Source organism: Pogona vitticeps, chromosome 2, assembly GCF_051106095.1.
Source record: "Pogona vitticeps strain Pit_001003342236 chromosome 2, PviZW2.1, whole genome shotgun sequence".
Classification (NCBI taxonomy): domain Eukaryota; kingdom Metazoa; phylum Chordata; class Lepidosauria; order Squamata; family Agamidae; genus Pogona; species Pogona vitticeps.
The window spans coordinates 5392446-5414718 of record NC_135784.1 but is presented as its reverse complement, the minus strand read 5'-3'; the positions used below and the strand labels follow the sequence as shown (position 1 = coordinate 5414718).

General features: G+C 41.2%; 1 protein-coding gene across 5 annotated transcripts in view; it reads right to left on the bottom strand.

Moving 5' to 3' along the window:
- Positions 1 to 4: 4 nt before the first annotated feature.
- Positions 5 to 22273, bottom strand: part of LOC110070616 (uncharacterized) — a 33007-nt gene continuing 10738 nt past the window's right edge. For all 5 annotated transcript variants that reach the window (XM_072987617.2, XM_072987619.2, XM_072987618.2 and 2 more), the window contains one exon: positions 5 to 19893. In XM_072987617.2, the coding sequence (XP_072843718.2) occupies positions 17974 to 19584 (1611 nt within the window). In that variant the 5' untranslated portion in view covers positions 19585 to 19893 and the 3' untranslated portion in view covers positions 5 to 17973. The remainder of the gene's footprint in view (positions 19894 to 22273) is intronic.

The window sequence follows — 22273 nt, the reverse complement described above, 5'->3', positions numbered from 1 at the left end:
ATAATAATAATAATAATAATTTATTGTCATTGTAAGTATATACATATACAACGAAATTCACAGACACCCAGAGACCAGACACATGCACACACATAAAATTCCCCAAACACTCCCCACCCACTAAAAGTCCCCCACTAAAAATACAGACATCGACACCGCAGGCCAAGTAACACAGTCCAACTAATTATTCACTACTGGTGGTCTTTAAGCTCATTATTAATTGCAATTATAGCTCTGGGATAAAAACTATTCAGAAAACGTGTGGTCCGAGTCTTAATTGTTCTATATCTTCTGCCAGATGGTAACAGTTCAAAAAAGTTATAAACAGGATGGGAAGAGTCTCTCAGGATGCTATGTGATTTCCTTAGACAGCAGGATGTGAAGATGTCATCCAGGGTTGGTAGCTGGAGCCCGATGATATTCTGGGCAATTTTAATGGTTCTCTGTAGAGCTTTTTTGTCTGCTGCAGAGCTACTCCCAAACCATGCCAGAATGCCATAGGTTAGGACACTCTCAATGGTGCTACGATAGTATGACAGAAGTAAATGCTGAGATAAATTTAACTTGCCAAGCATTCTCAGGAAATACAGCCTCTTCTGTGCCTTCTTCATTAGCATGTTGGCATTTATAGTCCATGTGAGGTCCTCTGAGATGTAAGTACCCAGAAATTTAAAACTACCAACTCTCTCCACTTCCTCACTGTTTATGTACAGTGATAAATGTACATTTCTCTTCCTCCTAAAATCAATTATGAGTTCTTTAGTTTTTTTGATGTTAAGTGTGAGATGATTTTCTTTACACCAAAGTATCAACCTTTGTACTTCCTTTCCATAAGCAGACTCACTGTTCTTATTTATGAGCCCCACCACTGACGTATCATCCGCAAATTTAATAATTGCATTGGTGTTTATCACCCCTTTCCTCATCCTTTCTTTATTCTTCCTTCAGCTGTCTCTTTCTTTCCTTCCCTTACTGTCCTTCACTTTCTTGCTACCTACTTCCTCATCTCTCGCTCTCTTTCTGTAAATCTAGCAAATAAAACCCTTCCTTTCTTCTTCCTTGCTCCCTCGGTCTCTGTCTGTAGGTGTTCTTTCTTATCTCCCATTCCTTCCAGAACTGACCATATATATCCTTACTAAGCCCTTTTTCCCCGCTTCACCACACAAATTCCCTGCCAAAATTCACCTGCCTCTTTCCTAATCTCTGTGTCTCCCTTAGGTACTGGTTTACAGGTTCTCCCTCTACCCACTGTAGCTTTTCGGGCTCTCTGTGTTTCCTGTCTCCTTCCACTATTTCTCTCCTCTTGTGCTGATCTTTTCCTCCTTTCATCTGTTGGAGAGGACTCCCCCATGTAAAGACAGAAAATGCAGGGGCTCTCCTCGGGGTTAGGAAACTCCCAGGGCAAGGCATCGCTGCCTCCCTGGGAAATGAATGGGTGTGTGTGAATCATCTTCCCCGGCTTTCAATTAGACTCTAGGTAGTTCATTGTGTTTAAAATCATCACAAACTCCTTCAGAAGGCTTAGTGGGGTAAATCTTGACCCAGATTATAAATTGTTAACATACAAAGGTTCCTCAGTTTATCTTTTTTCCTTAGTAATGTTATTACTTGTTCGAAGTTTGGTAAAACTTCCCCATAACTTAATACCCATTGCAGTGAAGCGTTCCTAAAAGGACCACTTGCAGCTACTGTGCTAATTTCCCCACGTTACTTATTCATTCAAATTTGCTCTCATGTAACAACTTATTCTGTGGCAAAATCTCATGCAGATTTCTCAGCTCTGGTCACTTACTGACAATCTGGAGTCTGGGCTGGCCTGGCCCTCTGCTTTCAGAGCTACCGTTCCATATGGTCCCCCCTTCACAATCATTCGTCTGTTTGGACCGCTTGACAATTTGGGGACAAGAAACACACATGCCTCTTTATACTCCCGTTCTGTAGTCTTCTTCATGTTTCCCCTGAATTTTTCCCTAATGGATCTCTTCCAAGGTGTTCATTTGTGGCTTCACTGGTCTGCCCTGGACAGCCTAGACCACGTCCCCCTGACAATTATGGTCAGGAAATGCTGGGACAGATTAGGGTCATCCTGGGTTTCCCCAGGAGCCAGTCTGAAGGCTTCCTTCTGCCTATTTTTAGGCAGGCATTTTATGCTTCAAGGTCCCTTTGTGGTTGTCAAAATAAACAGTGACAGAGTTGTACCGTGCCAGGTGGCGCTAACAAATAGAATTTCCCCAGACTGATGAAGTCACCAAGCAAATGGACAGTATTGATAGCAGAAAAAATATATTAAATCAAGTTTGTTGCAGGATACATACAGACAGTATTGATAGCAGAAAAATTATATTAAATCAAGTTGGTTGCAGGATACATACATACAGCTTTGTCCTTGTTCAGTCCAATAGTCATTCACAGTAATATCAACAGAGTTGAGGCATAAATCAGTTCAGTATTCAAAGTCCTTGTAAATCAGTCTAGCAGTCAGAGTCCATGTAAATCAGTCCAGCAGTCAGAGTCTTCTCCAAGATTCTCTCCATGACATCACATCACCACACGACCACACCACCACCACCAGAGTGTGTGTGCTGAGGCTGCTGGCTTTATTCTTGGCTCAGCCAATCCTAGGTTTTTCTTCACAGCTGATACAATTCTTGTATCATCCCAGCTTTATAAATTGCTACATTACTTTCTTTCTTACTATTGAGTGTGACAAATATTATAGTATATTAGTTCTTTACAACTGCTTCATACAAAACTGGATTAACAATTCCTTTTCAGGTTTACATCAAACCTGTCAAACAGTTCCAAGACTATTTCCTAGCTCTTTCCCTCTCTCTCTCTAATCCCTTAATCAATCAGCCAGAGACAGAGAGATCCAATAGATATTTTATTTTCAGCTGAAAGCAAATAGATGCAAACCTCACTCACAGAAACATGCAGAGAAGCGCACCTGCTCCTTACAGAATATACTTTTATAAGCTTAAACAAGGAGGCAAGGGATGGGGAGAAGAAAGAGGAAAGGAAGGTTTACAGATGTCCTCCCTCCCAGTTCCAGGTGGTTAGACTCCCAGGTCCCTTATCACTCTCCAAGGACACATTCCAAGTGAGTTGCAAGCAAGAGCAATTCAGGCAGCCTCCCACCTTTGTCTATTCTGATCTGCTAAGCAGAAACCCCTTGAGGATTCACTGTCTGCTTTAGAAAGGGGTTAGAAACAAATGTATCCAAAGGTTTGGTTTTGAATCTATTTGTTACCTGAAGGATTAATGTTCTTTGCACCCTAGGGATAGGAACCAGGAGAGGAGAGGAAATCCCAGCCAGACTGCCGACAAGGAGGCGGTACTCCAAACCTTTTGGTTCCAACGCTCTTCATGGAACATTTGCTGCTTTCCTTCATTTACAACATAAGACAAAGGTACCCAGAGGCCTCTTTCACACTTCACATGCACACCATGCTCACACTGTCAGCTGCAATAATACGCAGAGTTATCTGATTGAAGACACACACACGCTCTTCTTCTGTAATAAGACACGTATATTATACAAATATACAAACTGGCAGACCTTCGGCGTAGCAGGCAAACAATAGGCAAACTGGCATAGAGGATAGTAGCAAGAGAAAGAAGGAGAAGATACATTAATGTTTATACTCTTCACTTATATACAGTTACACAGATTCTTCTGTCCAATCACAGGACACATTACATCATCTTCTCCATGTGGATGTCACCTCTTCTCCAGACATTGCATCATCTTCTCCTCTGTCACAGTGACTCAGCAGTCACACAGCTGTTCATCATGGCAGCTCATTAATGTTACATTTAATACATTTTCAGGCCTATCTTGACACCCCTCCTAATTTTATACCTGAACAGAACACATTTCCATCTCTTTAATGCATTCTCCATTACATTAACAGAAGAACCAGACATTTTATAACTTTCCTTTAAACATAGATTTGCCACTTATAACTTTATGTTCTGTATGCAACTCATTCTCAATAAACACTTTGTACTTTTCATGTACCTCATCTTTTCATCCATGGCATCTTGCCACTTTCTTCTCTCAAAATCAGGAAGTGCCTTCACTTCCTCATAATTCCTAGGTTCTTAGTACACATGGCAAAGCCTTACTTCACCCACTCCAAATCTTTTGGGTGGTACTCCCTTGTTTGCCCTCTCAGACCTCCTAGGACCCTGTGCCTCTGGCTCTTTCTCTAATTCACTAACTTGTTCTTCTTCATCATCTTCATTTTTATAATCAATCTTGTTTTCAATTTCTTCTTCCTGTGTTTCTGTCTATTCTGACTCCTTTTTGCGTCATTTATAGGGATAACAACCTGTGAATTTGTGTGTATTTTATCCCAGTTTTCATTCTCATTAAAGCTTGCTGATCTGGATATCACTATGTTCCTATCCTCATCTACAAATCTGTATGCTTTCGAACCAGGTTCATACCCTAGGAACCTCATGTTCTTTGTTTTGGCTCTGCCTTTCCTCCTTAATTGTTTTGGTATATGTATCCAGGCTGTACATCCAAATACTCTCAAATGTTTCAATGAAGGCTCTTTTCCATAGAGCACATAATAAGGCATCTGATCTATTGCAGACGACCAAATTCTGTTCACTAAATAGTTCGATGTCTGCAAACACTCCACCCAGAACCCATGACGCATTCCTGAATCCGCTAATAATGCATCTTTCATAGCTTGAAGCACCCCATTCCTTCTTTCTGCCACACCATTTTGAAAGGGAGAATATGGGCTTGTCTTTCTGTGTCTTATTCCTGTTTTTTCCAACCACCTTTGAAACGTACTGTTCATAAACTCTGAGCCCCTATCTGTTTGTAATTGTGCCACCTGGTGGCCAAAACGTTGCTCAACAAATTTTACCCAATTCCTGAAATTCTGAAACACCTCTGTTTTAGATTTTAGTGTGTAACAAATTGAAAATCTACGGTAGTCGTTGACTATAACCAAAGCATATTCTGCCCTTCCTAATGAGGGTGGAAAAGGCCCTATTAAATCAGCATGCACAAGCTCAAATGGCCTTTTTGTCCTTCTGAGGCTCATTTTCCCTTTGGGTGCCACATGGGTTTTTGCTTGTTTGCACAGTTGGCAATCTAGATAATTCTGGCAATCTTTTAAATGTATATCTCTGGCAATATTTTCCATTCTTTGTAATGTTTTGAAATTAACATGCCCAAGTCTCCTGTGTAATAAATGAACACAATTACTGTGCTGTGGTACATTTCTGTTAACCATATGTGTATCTCTCTGTGCTTTGCCCTTTAATATATACAGACTGTATTCTTGTTTTGCTTTTGCTATAACACTGTTCTTTTTCTTAATTATGCATACACCTTTATCAAATATGATAGTAAAACCTTGTCTGTCTAGAGCCGATACACTCAATAAATTACATTCTCTATTGGGAACCAATAGAACATTACTTAACTCTTCTTTTAAATTGGGAATATAAACTCTTCCCTCACCAGAAACCTCTGCTTTTTCTCTGTTTGTCAGAGTCATGCTGCGCTGCTCCAAGTCTCCTAGAAAAGAAAACACATCTGACTCATTAGTTAATCGATTTACGGCACCGCTATCAATAATCCAGGCAGCTGTGCAAACGGCCTTGGACACCTTATCTTTTGTTTTCTTTACAAGAGAAATTCTCTTTCTGCTGCCTTCTTCGTAAGCAGCTTGTTCTCTGCTCCTTGAAAATGTTTCTCCTTGCTTTCTGTTTCCAGCCTGTTCGCAATTTCTCCAAAGATGATTATTAGAACCACATCTGAAACAAGATTGAACAGTCATGGCATGCCCACGCTGCTCTCTATCAGTAGCTGGCATTCTTCCTTTCACACTGCCATCTGGACTCCATCTCCAGCTCTCATGGTCAGCTTTCATGTGGCTTCTCTCGGCACTGTCAGACCTCTCATTCCAACTATCCTGTTCCTGCAAAAGTCTGCTTGTGACATATTCCAAACTGAGTTGCGCATCAGGTAAACTTTCAAGGCTTGTAATCAGCATGTCAAACTGACTGGGCAGGCTGCTCAAAATGAAAAAAACTTTATGCTGCTCTGTAAAATGAACGTTCATCAGTTCTAGCTCATTAAACAGTCCTTTCATTACTTGAAGGTGCTTAGACACACACTCACCAGGATGCATTTTACACTTGTAGAGCCTTCTGGTCAATGAAATCTTTTTACCAGCTGTCTCTCTAATGTAAATGTTCCTCAGCCGGTCCCAGACTGCCTTGGCTGTGGTCAGTCCTTGTACATGAATTAACTGTTCATCTTCAATGGACAAAATTAATGTACTAAGAGCTTTTTCGTGCTCTCTCTCTTGTTCCTCATCAAACTGTGCAGGGGGATTATTCACTAATGACCATAATCCTTCTCTTCTCAACAGCATTTCAGCCTTTACTGCCCATGTCTTGTAATTTCTGTCATTCAGCCCGGTTAATACTAATCCTCCTATGCCTCCTGCACTCAACGCCATCCTGCCTTTTCTTCCAGTTCTCTGTTTCCTTTCCCCTCCTTTCCCCACACTCTTCTTCTGTAATAAGACACATGTATTATACAAATATACAAACTGGCAGAAATTCAGCGTAGCAGGCAAACAATAGGCAAACTGGCATAGAGGATAGTAGCAAGAGAAAGAAGGAGAAGATACATTAATGTTCATACTCTTCACTTATATACAGTTACACAGCTTCTTCTGTCCAATCACAGGACACATTACATCTTCTCCATGTGGATGTCACCTCTTCTCCAGACATTGCATCATCTTCTCCTCTGTCACAGTGACTCAGCAGTCACACAGCTGTTCATTATGGCAGCTCATTAATGTTACATTTCATACATGTTTAGGCCTATAAAATTACAATATCTTGACACACACACATTCAAGTGGATCAGTCCTTCAGGAAGAGTGATGGGGGCAACGTTGCAGCGCTCTTTGAAGACCACCGTCTCTTCCTGGGTCATCCTTCTTGTAGCCATCTTCCCTGTGGGCTGTCTCTATGGGCTGAACCTGGATGGGCCGAAGTATGCAGGGGGCTGGCTCTAATTTGTCCTGGACAGGTACAGTCTGTGGTGGCCATGTAGGAAGGCTCCTGGCGCCTGTACGGGTGGCTCCGTTGGCCACAATCGTGGCCTGCGTCCCCTTTTCTTGTCTAGACAAACATATCAAATTTAGAACTTTTTTGCATGAAGCTTCTTGCTGATATAGAAACTTTTATCTCTTGCAACTCCCTGCAGATTTGTATCAGGCTCACCATCCCATCTTCCCTTGGAAGTTTCCATCTCCTTTTTAGGCCTGGGGCGCTCGTCTTTCGGGAACCAACACACCTGTCACTCATAACAGATTCCTTTATCTCCAATCCTGATGTCTCAGTCAGCAGGTGTAAAGGGTCGCCTCCGAGGTGTTCTGGACCCAAACATTCTCTTCTGGGTCCAGTGATCTCCCACAGGAGGGGGTCCTGCCCAAAGCCCTCTCCGAGGGGTTGGTCCATCTCTCCCTTTTCTCTCTTTGGCTAGCTTGCCTCTCTACTCCCTGATCTTTCTGCTCCACTCTCTTACCTCTTTTTCTCCCCAATAAGAGGGGTTTTCAGGTCTTACTAAACCTTTCTGCCTCTTCAAGAGGTATCATCAATTTCTCCCACTGTTTGGTCCGGGGATTCTCTAATCATATCCACTCCCAGCCTTGTGGTAATGTCCTCTCCTTTTTTGTGCTTCTGCCTCTCCAGCTTCCTCTGTCCGCCTTCTTGATTATTCCTCCTGATATATCTCTCTTCCCTCCTCTGTCTTCTTCCTATCTTTTTTCTCCTGTACCTCCCCTGCTCCTAACGTTCCCTCGCCCAGTGGATTCTTTCTTTCCTCTGATGGACCTTCTGCTTTCCTCACTGGAACGTCCACTTTAGACAATTCTGGCTTTTTATTTTCAGGCTCTCCCATCCCTTCTCTAGTCTGAACCTCAGATTCCTCACCCAGACCTATCTCTACTTTCCTGGTTTTCTCTGTGACTCTTCTCATCTCTCTATCTTCCTCTTCTTCCCACAAAGTTGTCACTTCTGTGATGGGTCATGTGTTCTGCCTCTGGAGATTTATGGGCTTCTCCCTGCTCTTCTCAGGAAAGGACAGCATGCCAGTCGGGATGGGTTCAGCCCAACTGTAGATGATCATGGAACAAAAGAAAGGCTAATTGCCTTAAGAGAGAGAATAAAGGAGTGGACAGCGGATGTCGGAGCCAGCAGAGCCTATGGCAATGCCCTAAGAACTCTTTTTATTGACTTAGCATGATTACATAGTATGTTATGAGAGAAACAGATAGGATACTAGTTACCTAATAATAACTAGGATTGGCTACAATAACCCTTTGATCTTATGCTCTACCTCTAAGCGAAAGGGCAGAAGAAAGGGCTACCCTGCCTGCTGGCAGCTGCCGCATCTTGCCAGGAGTGTATGCACATCACTGAAACAGAATGCAGCTACAACCTTTAGGCAGGAGTTTCCCACATTTCCTTTTTTTGTTTGTTTGTTGAGCAAAGGCACATATTCTTTGAGACAGGAAGTTATAATGGGAAAAAAAGGTTGGTATACACTGAATAAAGCAACAGGAACTTATAAGGATTATAGGAGCATAATTCCATACATTTACACAGTGTGAAGCCATCCAAAGTGGGGTAGCCATGACCACAAACTGTCCCACCAGGAAGGAAGTACAGTGGTGCCCTGCATAGCGAGGTTAATCCATTCCGGATTAACTGTCGCTATAAGGAAACATCACTAAACGGAACAGAAAAGCCAATTGGAACACATTAAACTTCGTTTAATGCGTTCCAATGGGGCCCAAACTCACCGTTCAGCGAAGTTCCTCCATAGCGCTGCCATTTTCGCGCCCTCGGTAAGTGAGGGCGTGAAAACGCTGCGTGTGGCCATTCTGGGCATCCGGTGGCCATTTTGGTACAGCTGAACAGCTGTTAAAAAATCGCAATGCGAAGATCGATAAGCGAAACGCTTACCAATCATCGCAATGCGATTTTTGCCCTATTAAAAGATCGCAATGCGATCACATTACTGATCCCAAAAAACAGATTGCTATGCGAATTTGTCATTAAACGGTGCGCTCGTTATGCGAGGCACCACTGTATGTCCTTTTGTATGTTATTGGCAAGCTGTCTAAGCTGAGCAAGCTGATTATGTACTGCATGACTATTATGTAAGTTAAAGCAACAGAGATTGGCAAAAGACTCACAACTGATGTGATTACACAACATGAGATAATCCAGTGCTGTGTGGTTGTCTAAAATAGCATCATGTAGCTGTCATTGTTCCTGATTCAGCAGAGCAATAGCAGTGGAAGTGCGGTTAATGGTTCTAGCTAAGGAGCACACAATGTTGGCAAGAGTGTGAGAATTACGAACAGCAAGGCCAGGAATGCCAACAAGCAATAAAGCCAGCGAAACATATTCTGCTTTGGATAACAAAGTAACATTACCATCACAAGTACTATCAAGAGATAAGCTTTCTCATCTCAGCCGAGTCGAGGAGTTCTGCAAGGCAAAAGGCTGCATTAAGTTGATTACTAATCTACTAAGACAGCATTGTGTTTCTGACAGATTGGCTGGAATGTAGCTAAAAGTACGTTGACCGCATGTAAAAAACCACCCTGTAGGTAGCATGATATGTGCCAAATTATAAGAAATGTTGACAGCATGGGTACAATTCCATGTGGCTTTGGTTGTAGAAATGCACATGTCAGAGGAACAGTTGACTACTCTGGCACATGAAGTGGTTTCAGTAGATGCTACAAAAGGGGTGTAGAGTGAAAAGGTGTCAATGGGTATCAACGGGCAGTGAGAACATGGGAACTCTCAGGGCTCTTTTTACTCCAAGTCAGTGGACCCCCCAGTAAAGGGGGGCAAGTTTACAACAGGAGAGTGGATTTGCAGCAGTGCAGCTTTGGAAACCTCCATGATTCAGACCTGCAATCTGTTTTTTTTTCCAGAAGAGTTTCCTTTCCACATCACAACTGACTCGTGAAGAAGCCATGATTAATGGTGAGTTGCTGCCTGGAGAAGTAGGAGGTATGAAGATTTATGATCTGACTACAGGAACAAAGACTAAAGGAACTGCTATTTTTATGGCTAGAATTTTATGGCAGATGTATTTTTTCTTCTTGAGATCTCAAGTGGCATAGAACTTTGGGTAATTCCTGCAACTTTGGAGCTTTTTTACTGCATCACAGCTGAGAGAACTGGGAAAGTGAAACTAACTTATCTTCCCCCCAACCCTCCCTTCTCCTCCCAAGAATTGGCTCTTCATAAATCAGAGGCTTGAGAATTTTAAATAACTTTGAACGATGTAACCTATGCGACTCTCCACGGAGCTATAAAGGTGACTTATAAATCAAATAATTATCTTTACGACCAGAGTGCTCTGTGCAGGACTTTGAGTTCAGGCTGACTAAGGAACTATGAAGGTAATCTGAGCAAGTAGGTTGTTTGACTTTTATAGTCACGGTTTGGAGATAGAGTCTGAGACTTATTATTGGTCTTTATAACATGGGCCTTTCTTCAGGAATTCCAAGACAATATTGTCAGTCATTTTCAGGTGGAAATCTCAGAAATGAAATTAGAAATCAAGATGTCATTTCGTGACCTAGAAATTAAAATGAAGATGGGAGATGAACTGACTGAACTCATTGAACCCACGGAACAACTGCTATCGACACACAGAGAGAAAGAGGCTGTCTTTTTAAAAAAACAGGAGATGGAGGACAAACCAATTGAACTCACTGAACTTACTGAACATTTGCCATCGTCACAGAGAAAAGATGTGTTTAAAAAGGAGGAGGGGAGAGTTTGGGATGAGGGGGGGGAAGTATATTGAGATTGCCTTGATAGGGAAAAATGTAAAAGAGGAGAGATGGGTGAATTTGGGGAGAGAAATTTATGATCAGAGATTGGACAGATCCATGTTGCTCCAAAATCAAGACTTCAGTTATACCGAGTCGAAATTAGTAAACTGGATAGAAAATGCCTTAAAGAGATTTTACAGATGGCATTTTAAAACTGGCAAAAAGGAGGCAAGAGGTGAATCTGGGTCCTATGATACTGAAGCTGATAAGCAAAAATGAAAAGGGAGAAAGTTACTGGCTGATTAAATAATAAAACTCTTTGGTTTGACAGGTGCATATTTACATATAAAGTAGCATGAGTAATATATTGTAAGCAATTCAGAAAAACTGGTAAAAAGGGGCAAGAGGTGAATTTTGGGCCTATGATACTAGAGCTGTTAAGCAAAAAGGAAAAAGCTACTTGTTGGTTAAATAATAAAAATCATTCGTTTGAGAGATATATATTTACATATAAATTAACAGGCATAATATACTATAAGCAATGGGATCTGATAAACAAAAATGAAAAAGGAGAAGGTTACTTACTGATTAAACAATAAAAATCATCGGTTTGAGATATATATATTTACATTCAAAGCAATATGAGTAATATATTATAAGCAATTATGGCCAGGTAGGAATCTCAAGCGTAGTCAAGAATATGTAATTATGAATTTTAGAAATCTTGATGATGAATAATAACATTAGATGCTTTTGTTTCTAAGGCACATACATAAAGACCAAATATGTGTGAATTAATATAGTATTTTTAAAGATAAGACCAGATATATAATATCTTTTTGTCTGCAAAAATAGAGATTTTTAAAAAACATTTTATTATTTTTTATAACATACATACCTACAAAAAACACACAAAATACTTACAAAACAATAACACATAAAACTAACAAAACATACAAGACTAACAAAACATACAGGCGTGGAGGTATTTCCCATACCAGCTTATCTATTATATAAATTCTGACTACAGGAATAATATATCCATGTGCAACTACACATGTTATATTTCACATCCCTATTTTGTATATCTAATTAAGTATCTAACATCCTAAGTTTATAATACAATTTGTAAATTCTCTCATCTGCATTTCCAACCATCTAAATCGCATCATAAACATTCCTCATTTCCTCTTTAGGATTACTTATCCACCCATAATATCCATACAGGCCCGTTCATTCCTCGATGATCTCCATTCTTATAGACATAAAACTATATGTCTATTCTTGTCAACATAATCATTCTTATAGTTCACAAATATTTGATATTTCCATATACATGCCTCACAAACAAAACATCCAATATTATTATTCATCATTGTCAAGAAATTGATTATGAAAATAGAATAGAGATGTATTTCATGGGATTTATTCCAAAGCAGCAACGAAAAAGCTAGAAATCCGCTTGTGTCCAGGTGCTAATTAGAGAGAAAAAATGTACAAAGTCAATTCTTCTCCAGCTAAAGGGAAAAAAAAGTCAAGAAGAGCAAGATGACCTTTATCTTATCTCAACTCCGATGGACAAGGACATAACTTGTTGATTTAAGAAAGATGGGAGAAGAGAGAAGGAGGAGGAGATGGATGGAGACACAGCCCGGACGACATGCCGTAGCATGAATTTCAGCAGAGGAAAAGCTACTAAAGGACTCTTATTCTTCTAATTAACTGTAAGATAAAATCCTATTTAGAAATGTAGTTAGATTGGTTGTTATTTTCGTTTTTATAGAGGAAATGTTTGTTGGTATCGGCTGGGGTAATTTGGAAATGATTATTTGTGTAAAGATTGGCTTATCTAAATGTGTTTCAAATTAATCTCTATCTTTTTAATAAAATATAAAAAGGCTGTTTGTCTGTACGTTGGCTTCTTGAATAGACCGTCAAGCTACTCTAGTTAATTGGCTACTTTAAAATTGATTTATTTAATCAGGCCACGCGCATGCTACCAATTTAGGGTCCTACATATAAGATAAAGAGTAAATCTTCTAGAATTACTGGAGATTGTTGATTTAAAAATCGGAGCAGACTTGGGAGAAAGGGTGAAAAAGTTGCCTAGGGTAAAATTAAAGGACCCCGTTTTACCTGAGTAGGAGCTGATCATCCTGGACCCCTCTCTGTTCTGTGTAAAAGCAGTTTCTTAGGAAGCTCGCTTTTATGACAATCATCATCTCTGAAGTTCATAAATCACATGTTCTTGTCTAGTCTTAAATTTCATATCTGGCCAAATTTGCTTATAGTATATTAGTCATGTTGGCTTTATATGTTAATTATATAGATATTAAACCAGTTGATTTCTATTATTTATTCAGAAAGTAACTTCCTCCTTTTTCATTTTTATTTATCAACTCAGTGTTATCAAACTGGGACTGGCCTCTCTAATCTTGTCAACATTGTCACTATGATAATCACACATATTTAATGCCTCAATATACGTGCCTCACACACAAAGTATTATTATTCATCATCATTTCTAAAATTCATGGGTTACATGTGCTTGTCTAACGTTAAATTTCATCTCTGGCCGAATTTGCTTATAGTATATTAGTCATATTACTTCATATGTTCAGCTCCAGTGTTATCAAACCAGAATTAGCCTCTTGCCTCCTTTATTCATTCATTTTTCCCAGTTTTGAAATGCCATCTATAATATTTCTTTAAGACATTTTCTATACAATTGACTAATTTCATCCCCATGTAGTCAGTGGTTTGGTTTTGGAGCGACATGGTGTGTGATCTCCGATTGTAAATTTCTGCCCTCAACTTTGCCCATTTCTCCCCCTTTCCATTCTTTCTTTTCAGAACAGTCTTGAGATGTTTTCTCCCTTCCCAGCCCCCCCTTTCATCTTTTTAGGCATCTTTTGAAGAAAAGGAGTCTTCTCTCTGACGACGGTAGCTGTTGAATAAATTCCATTATTTGTCTGTACTGCTTTGAGGCAATCTCTCCCTCTGACATTAATGGCTGTTCATTAAAGATTTGGTGAAGTTGTTTGTCTTTACTCTCTATCTTTTCATGCAGAGCAGAAAAAGTCATCTTCAAGTCTGTTTTGATCTCCTCAAGATTAGCCTCGAAATAATTGATTATATTAAATTGACATTCTTGAAGAAGTCCCTTGATATAATCCATTGTGGGTTGCGATAATGAGTCTCTCCCTCCTTCCATGGCTGTAGCAGTCAGCAGGTTAATTACTCATGATTTATTAGCTAGTCCACACTTAAAGTCTTACGAAGGGGGACCCCAAGGATGTTATTTGGTTTATAATCCACCTTGTTGCTAGATACAGAGTCACATAGGTTAAATTATGCAGTTATTTAGAGTTCTTAAGTCCTGACTTTATAGATTTATGAAAAGCCAGTTTCTCTGGGAGGAAGGGTTAGGAGAGAAAATGAGCAGATTTGGTTTCATTTCCGAGCTGTGATGTAGTAAGAAAACTCCAATGTTACAGGCATTAACAAAGTTATGCCTCTTGATATCCTCCTTCTCATCAGCTTTCACAGAGCAGATTTGATCTTTTACTTGCTGTATCTTAGCAGCAGATCGTTAATCTCTGTTCTTCAGTCAGATAATAAATTTTATACCTCCCCTCTCTGAGCAGCTAACTCACCATCATGGCGACGTCATGAGACAGATTGCGTGTAGGAAGGGAATTCTTCCAAAACAGAGTGCCATCTGAGATTCGGTGGTTCCAAAGCCCCCCTTCTCCTGGGGGGTCCTCTGACTCGGAGTAAACCCAAGGGAATCCAGAACCCTGGAATTTCCCCAATTCTCGCTGCTCGTTGCTCCGCCCCCTTCCAAAAATGGAGATTTTTGAGGAATGTATCGTCCTGGCGTGGATCTTATTGTTGGATAAACAATCTTAAAGATAGAATTAGGACTGTTTATGATGAGTATTGGATAGATGGTAATGCAGGTGAAAGAATTTATGCAATTACAATGGTGCCTCGCATAGCGACGTTAATCGGTGCAGCAAAAATCACTGCAAAGCAATTTTACAAAGCCCATAGGAAGGCATTGAAACCCCTTCAATGCGTTCCTATGGGCTTAAAACTCACCTTGAAGCGAAAATCCCCCATATGGCTGCCATTTTCGCTGCCCGGTAAGCGAGGAATCCATGCAAAAACACAGCGGGCAGCCATTTTTTAAATCTGGAGGCCATTTTGGAACCGCCGATCAGCTGTTAGAAAAATAATCGCTTTGCAATAATCAGTAAGGGAAACAGGGTACCGATCATCACAAAGCGATTTTTTCCCATTTAAAACATCGCACTGCGATTGCAAAAGCGATCGCAAAAAGTTCGTCAGTATGCGATTTCGTAGTTAAACGGGGTGCCCATTAAGAGAGGCACCACTGTATTACAAATTTAGAATGTAAGATACTAATTTAGACATTTTGAAATAGAGATACAAAATATGAGTACAGTGGTGCCTCGCTTAACAGGCACCCCATTTAATGCGGATTTTGCGGTCTCAATGCGATGTTCCCTATGGGGAAAAATTGCTTTGCGATTTTTCCCTATAGGCCCCATTTTCCCCCAGCTGACCGGCGGGGGCTTCAGAAGGACCATGGGGAAACCCTCCCCTGCGGTCCTTCTGAAGCGCCCGCCGGTCAGCTGGGCGAAAATGCCAGCGGACGCTTCAGAAGGACCGCGGGAGAGGGCTCCCCTGTGGTACTCGCAAAGCCTCAGCTGCCATTTTCTTCCAGCTGACCGGTGGACGCTTCGGAAGGACCGTGGCTGCAGTCCTTCCGAAGTGCCCACTGGTCAGCTGGGTGAAAATGCCAGTGGGCACTTCGGAAGGAACGCAGGGGAGCCCTTCCTCATGGTCCTCCCGAAGCGCCCACCGGTCAGCTGGGTGAAAATGCCGGCGGGCACTTCAGAAGGACGGCGGGGAAAGCCTCAGCTGGCATTTTCGCCCAGCTGACCAACAGGTGCTTCGGAAGGACCTCAGGGGAGGGCTCCCCCGCCGTCCTTCCAAAGCGCCCACCGGCATTTTTGCCCAGCTGGCTGAGGCTTTGGAGGACCAGCTGATCGTGGTTCCAAAATGGCCACCGGATCAAGAAAATGGCCATCCGCAGCGTTTTTGCGCCCTGCCCTCGCTTACTGAGGCAGCGAAAATGGCGGCCAGATGGGGAATCTTCACTTACCGGTGAGTTTTCCCCCATAGGAACGCGTTAAACAGCGTTTAACGCGTTCCTATGGGGTTTTCTATTCCGTATAGCGATGTTTCTGGATAGCAACGTTTTTCCTGGACCGGATTAATGTCGCTCTGCAGGGCACCACTGTATATAACGTAAAGTAGTATGGAAATAGGGTATAAGATCTACTATAGTCAGAAGCATATAATCAATAAGTATGTATGTTTGCATGTAGGTATGTCATAAAAATAATAAAAAATTTAAAAATGGGTAGCATTTTTGTTATTCGCCCCCAGTCAGGAGAATTAATATACTTAATGACAGTGGCATTCAACCACTGTCCTAGCCAAGTGTCATTAGTAATGTTGCAAGGTTCTTTAGAGGCAGGAATTAAGCAAGTTCCTAGTAATCAATGCATAGCATATGCCTCCTGCAGACAGAAGTGAGAAACATTCACAATTTCCGCCAATCTTTCCTATAAGTCAAATTGCAGATGAGCATGTAAATCCTCTCAAGCCTCTGTGACACCTATTGGAACCGCTCCAAGAATGAAAACACAAGACAACAGTTTCACGGAGTTGGCATTCAGCTGCATGATAATGGCTGCTAGAAAAGTTTTAGGAGTTTCCAGAATCTGCTGTTGATTTAGAGTTCTTTTTACATCAGCACTCGGTGTCTTTATCATCCTCCAAGTAACTTTCGGCTGAGAGCCTTCACGTTGGGCCCGGCACTTCTGGCACCGCACAGTCATCTGATTCTGCTGGGTTGAATTCTGGAACTGGCTTCTGCAGGTTGCAATGCCAACTCATTCTTCCCAGGATATGGTCTCACACACTGAGCCAAGATCCACAAGGGACATGTGGGAGTAAGCACAGCAGCATAGCCATGGCCCTGTGTTAGTAAAGGGGCTGGACCCTCCCATTGAGTGTCAGAAGGTTGCTTATAAGTCACCAGCAGCCGTTCAATGGGGATTTCTTTACAAATGTGTTTCTCTACTGGCCATAACTTATGCCGACCTGCAAATACAGTTAAATGATTTAATGTGAATTATGCTATTGATATTACATCTGGAACATCTTGGGGCTTAATCCCTCTTTTTTTGTTTGTTTGGAAAGGAGAAATTTAAAAGAGCGGTGTGCTCGTTCTACAATAGCCTGTCCTGTGCAGTTATAAGGCATACCATGGAAAAGTCGAACGTCCTATTCATTGCAGAAAGTGGTAAAGGAGTGAGAAATATAGGCAGGGCCATTGTCTGTTTTTAAGGCTTGAGGCTGGCCCATTACTGCAAATGTATGTAAACAATGTTGTATGACATGGCGAGAGGTCATACATGAAGAGGGGTAGCCCAGATGTATCCTGAATAAGTATCAATAGTTAGATGGACATAAGAAAGAGGAGAAAGGGCAGGAACATCAAAAGGAAAGGAAATGGGAGACATGGAACAGGAAAAGCAGGAGACGAAGTCTCGAGCTTCAGAAAGCAAAATAGAAAATTGTTTATGGAATTGTTTAGCACTCTGATAAAAAAAGGAGTGACTCTCAATAGGACTGAAAAAGCAGGGGCCATAAAGAATGAAGAGCAGAGTCAACATGGTAATTTCCTTCTCAGATAGCATCTTTAAATTCAGTATGAAATCAGATATGAGCTGCAAAAAAAGGTTGTAATCTGGTAGTGAGGGAACGTATAGAAAAGTGAAGATCAGGAGAAAGATAGGCATGTGACAGATGAGTGAGAAGGTTTAATACATATTGAGTGTCTACAATGAGATTTAAAGGTTGATCTTGAATCATTTGAAAGGCAAGGATGACAGCAGCAAGTTCTGCACAGTGGGGCAGAGGTCTGAGTGGAAGTAAAGCAGATTTTGCAGGTTCTGGAAGGTTGCTGAAAGGTAATCACACCTCTGGGAGGTGCACCATCAGTAACAATAGTGTATCAGGGAGATGAGTAGCAGTGAAAGGAGAGGAAAAGCGGAGGGGTACTTGCTGAATGTGTATTCAGATGATCATTACAATTGAAACTCTTTTCGCATTCCATAAATTTATAGGGTTTCTCCTCTTTGTGAGTTCTTTGATGTGACCTAAGGGTATTCCTCCAAATGAAGCTCTTTCCACATTCCATGCATTTGTAAGGATTCTCTCCTGTGTGAGTTCTTTGATGTGACCTAAGGCTATCACTCCGATTGAAGCTCTTTCCACATTCCATGCATTTATATGGTTTCTCCCCTGTGTGAGTTCTTTGATGTGACCTAAGAGTATTGCTCCAACTGAAGCTCTTTCCACATTCCATGCATTTATATGGTTTCTCTCCTGTATGGGTTCTTTGATGTGTATTTAGATGATCATTACGATTGAAACTCTTTCCACATTCCATGCATTTATAGGGTTTCTCCTCTGTGTGAGTTCTTTGATGTGACATAAGGTTATTGCTCCTACTGAAGCTCTTTCCACATTCCATGCATTGATATGGTTTCTCTCCTGTATGGGTTCTTTGATGTGTATTTAGATGATCATTACGATTGAAATTCTTTCCACATTCCATGCATTTGTAGGGTTTCTCCTCTGTGTGAGTTCTTTGATGTGACCTAAGGGTATTGCTCCTACTAAAGCTCTTTCCACATTCCATGCATTGATATGGTTTCTCCCCTGTGTGAGTTCTTTGATGTGACCTAAGATCACCACTCCGACTGAAGCTCTTTCCACATTCCATGCATGTATATGGTTTCTCCCCTGTATGAGTTCTTTGATGTGGATTCAGGCCACCACTATGCTTGAAACACTTTCCACATTCCATGCATTTATATGGTTTCTCCCCTGTATGAGTTCTTTGATGTGAATTCAGGCCACCACTATGCTTGAAACAATTTCCACATTCCATGCATTTATATGGTTTCTCCCCTGTATGGCCTCTTTGATGTGACTTAAAATGATCCCTCTTATTAAAGCTCTCTCCACATTCCATGCACTTATACGGTCGCTCCCCTGTGTGACTTCTTTGATGTGACCTAAGGTCACCACTCTGACTGAAGCTCTTTCCACATTCCATGCATTTGTAGGGTTTCTCCTCTGTGTGAGTTCTTTGATGTGACGTAAGGTTATTGCTCCTACTGAAGCTCTTTCCACATTCCATGCATTGATATGGTTTCTCCCCTGTGTGAGTTCTTTGATGTGACCTAAGATTATTACTCTGACTGAAGCTCTTTCCACATTCCATGCATTTATATGGTTTCTCCCCTGTGTGAGTTCTTTGATGTGAGCTAAGAGCAGTGCTCCAACTGAAGCTCTTTCCACATTCTATGCATTTATATTGTCTCTCCCCTGTGTGAGTTCTTTGATGCAAACTAAGGGTACTGCTGTGACTGAAGCTCTTTCCACATTCCATGCATTTATATGGTTTCTCCCCTGTATGGGTTCTTTGATGTGAACTCAGAGTACTCCTTTGACTGAATCTCTTTCCAGAAGGGAGGCATTTATACTCCTTCACCCCTCTGAGGAGTTCTTCACCTGATAAATTATTGTTCATATTCATGGTCTTTATATGCTCCATTCATTGATTTAAGTTTTCTTTTGGGTAGACCTAGCCATGTCTATTGATATCAGAAGTTCATTTGAATGCTTTTCTACCCGTGATGCACCTTCTCCTTCCCTTTCCTTCATGTTTTCCCAATCATCAGGAGTTTGTAAAAATTAGCACTCTTTGAAATTTTTAGATGTACTCTTTCTTGTCATTGGTTGGCTTCCATTCTGTCTTTCTATCTCATTTTTGGTGTCTATCCTCTTTTCCTGCTTCAAACTGGGTTCTTGTCCCTGTCCAAATAACTGAAGAAACAGAATCCTGGTTGTCCTGGTATGTAATCTGATTAAAGAAAAAGATGAAAATAGCACAGAACAGATTAAGAACATGCAGAAATGGTTCAGGTATTCTTAATAATAGAATCATAGAAGAATTTAGTTGGAAGAGGCCTATAGAGCAATACGGCAGTGGAACCAGTTACTTCGGGAATTGGTGAGTGCTCCAACATTGAAGTACTCAAGAAAAACTTGTAGATATGCTTTCATTGTATTCCTGTGTTGAACAGGGGGTTGGATATGATGGCCTTGTAGGCCCGTTCCAACTTCATTTTTCTAAGATTTTATAATTATATAGGTTCATTGATACCCCCTCTCCAGGAATCACAATTAGCATATATTAGCAATCTGGTCATCTTGATTTTCACACTGCTTCCTGAGATCATTGATTTCATTATCAGACTCTTCTAATGCTTAAGAGTTTTTTCTTAACATTCAATCAAAACCAGGGTTTCTCTATTGTTTCCTGCCCCTCCTCTTTCAAGACTGCCTTTCAAGTATTTGAAAACTGCTATCAGATCTCCCCTCAGTCTTGCAAAAACTGTCCAGTTCTTGCAGTCTCTCATCATAGGGCTTGGTTTCCAGTCCCCCAATCATCCTTCTTTCGTTTCTCTGAACCTCTCCTAGTTCGTCAGCATCCTTTCAAAAGATCAAGCCTAGCTTGGAGAGGAGTTTCGGATTTTAGTGTCATCACTATGCAGACGAAACTGAACTCTGAATATTAACACTGATCATCAGTGGACAGGATGAGCCCAAATAAACAGCAAACAAATCCATTAGAGATGCTGTCGGTCAGCCAAAGGGCAGATGAAAGAATAGGGATTCGATCTATACTTCATAGGGTTACAGTACTCCTGAAAACTCAGGTGTGAAGTTTGGGGATGCTCCTGCAATCATCTGTGAACCTGCATGCCCAGTTGTTGTTGGTGGCCAGGAATGCCTTTGGACACTTAAACTAGTGTGCCAGCTGTGCCCATTCCTGGAGACATCTGAGCTGGCCATAATCTCACATTCCTTAGTTACTTCCTGACTCGGCGACTGTAACATGCGCTACATGAGGCTATCTTTGGTGAACTGTTTGGTTAGCCAATCCAAAAGTGGGATTAGTCTGGCAGGATTTTCCATACACATTGAGTTGCTGTTTCAGTTTTCTATCTTTTGCTACAGAATGAATAATGTTTTTTTGCTTGTAGCTGAGCTGATTCTCAGCTTTTGCCTTCCTAATGCCATTCTTGGCTAATCATTGCTCCTCCTCTATCCTTAGTGAACTTGCCTTCCTTCCACTTTCTATATCTATCTTCTTTTTGTATTCATTTCCTCTCTGAGATTTTTGTGAGGCCAGATTGTCATAAGGGAGGAAAGAAATGGGACCATGGTCTACAACTCGCCATTTTCATGCTGGTATTGTTCCACGGGTGCACGGGATTTAGACCCAAATATGCAGGGAAGATCCACAGGCTGTCTAGGTATGCTGAATAGCTTAGCGAACAGATGATGGATTTGACAGAAAGATTGCCGTCACTCATGAAACCCACAGAGGAATATTTCTTTCTTCCCATCCATAGAATTAAAGTGAATTGGGAGGGGTCCTAAAAGGCCATCAATTCCAACCCCCTGCTCAATGCAGGAAAGTCTTCTCATCCATCCTAGCAGAACTCAGAATCACAGCTTGGCTGATAAAGAACAACTATTTCCCTAGTTCAAACTTCATAAAAATCAATACTAAAATACTTTTATAAGTAAAATGTAAAACAATTGAAGCCATACAGAACCACTTGGTCTTCTCCGCTCTAATCTCCATCCTGTGCCTAGGAACACAAACCGGGAATCTGTGGCTGAAGAGTGGAGTTGTTTCACTTTTCTGAACAGACACCTGTGTTTTCTTAAAGCTATGTAGCCAGCAGAAATTGTCCTTTTCCTCATAAATGTACATAACCGCTGGGAATACTCAACAAGCATAATTTCTGCCTGTTGTTCCCCATTTGTGATGGGGAATTGACTACCTTTCTGTAATTATGGGAACTAGCTGCAAAAATGATAAATAAATAAAGGATCTTTTGAGCTGCATTCATAGGGATGTTGTCTCCACATCACCTCATGTCTTCCTTCCTTCCTTCTTACTTGGTACTTGCTAGGCCTCCTATAGACTACGGTGTCCAGTTCTGCCCTTTGAGAAAGATGCCGGTCAATGGGAACAGGCTCAGAGGGGAGGAGGCAGTAAGGACGACTGAGGAGGAACTAGAAACTAAGCCCCAGGAGGAAAGACTGAACAAAATGGTCATGATGAGCCTTCAGGAAAGAAGACTGAAGGGTGATATGAATGCACGCTTCAAATTCAGTGGTGCCTTGAATAGCGAGGTTAATGCGTTCTGTAAAAAAAATCGCTA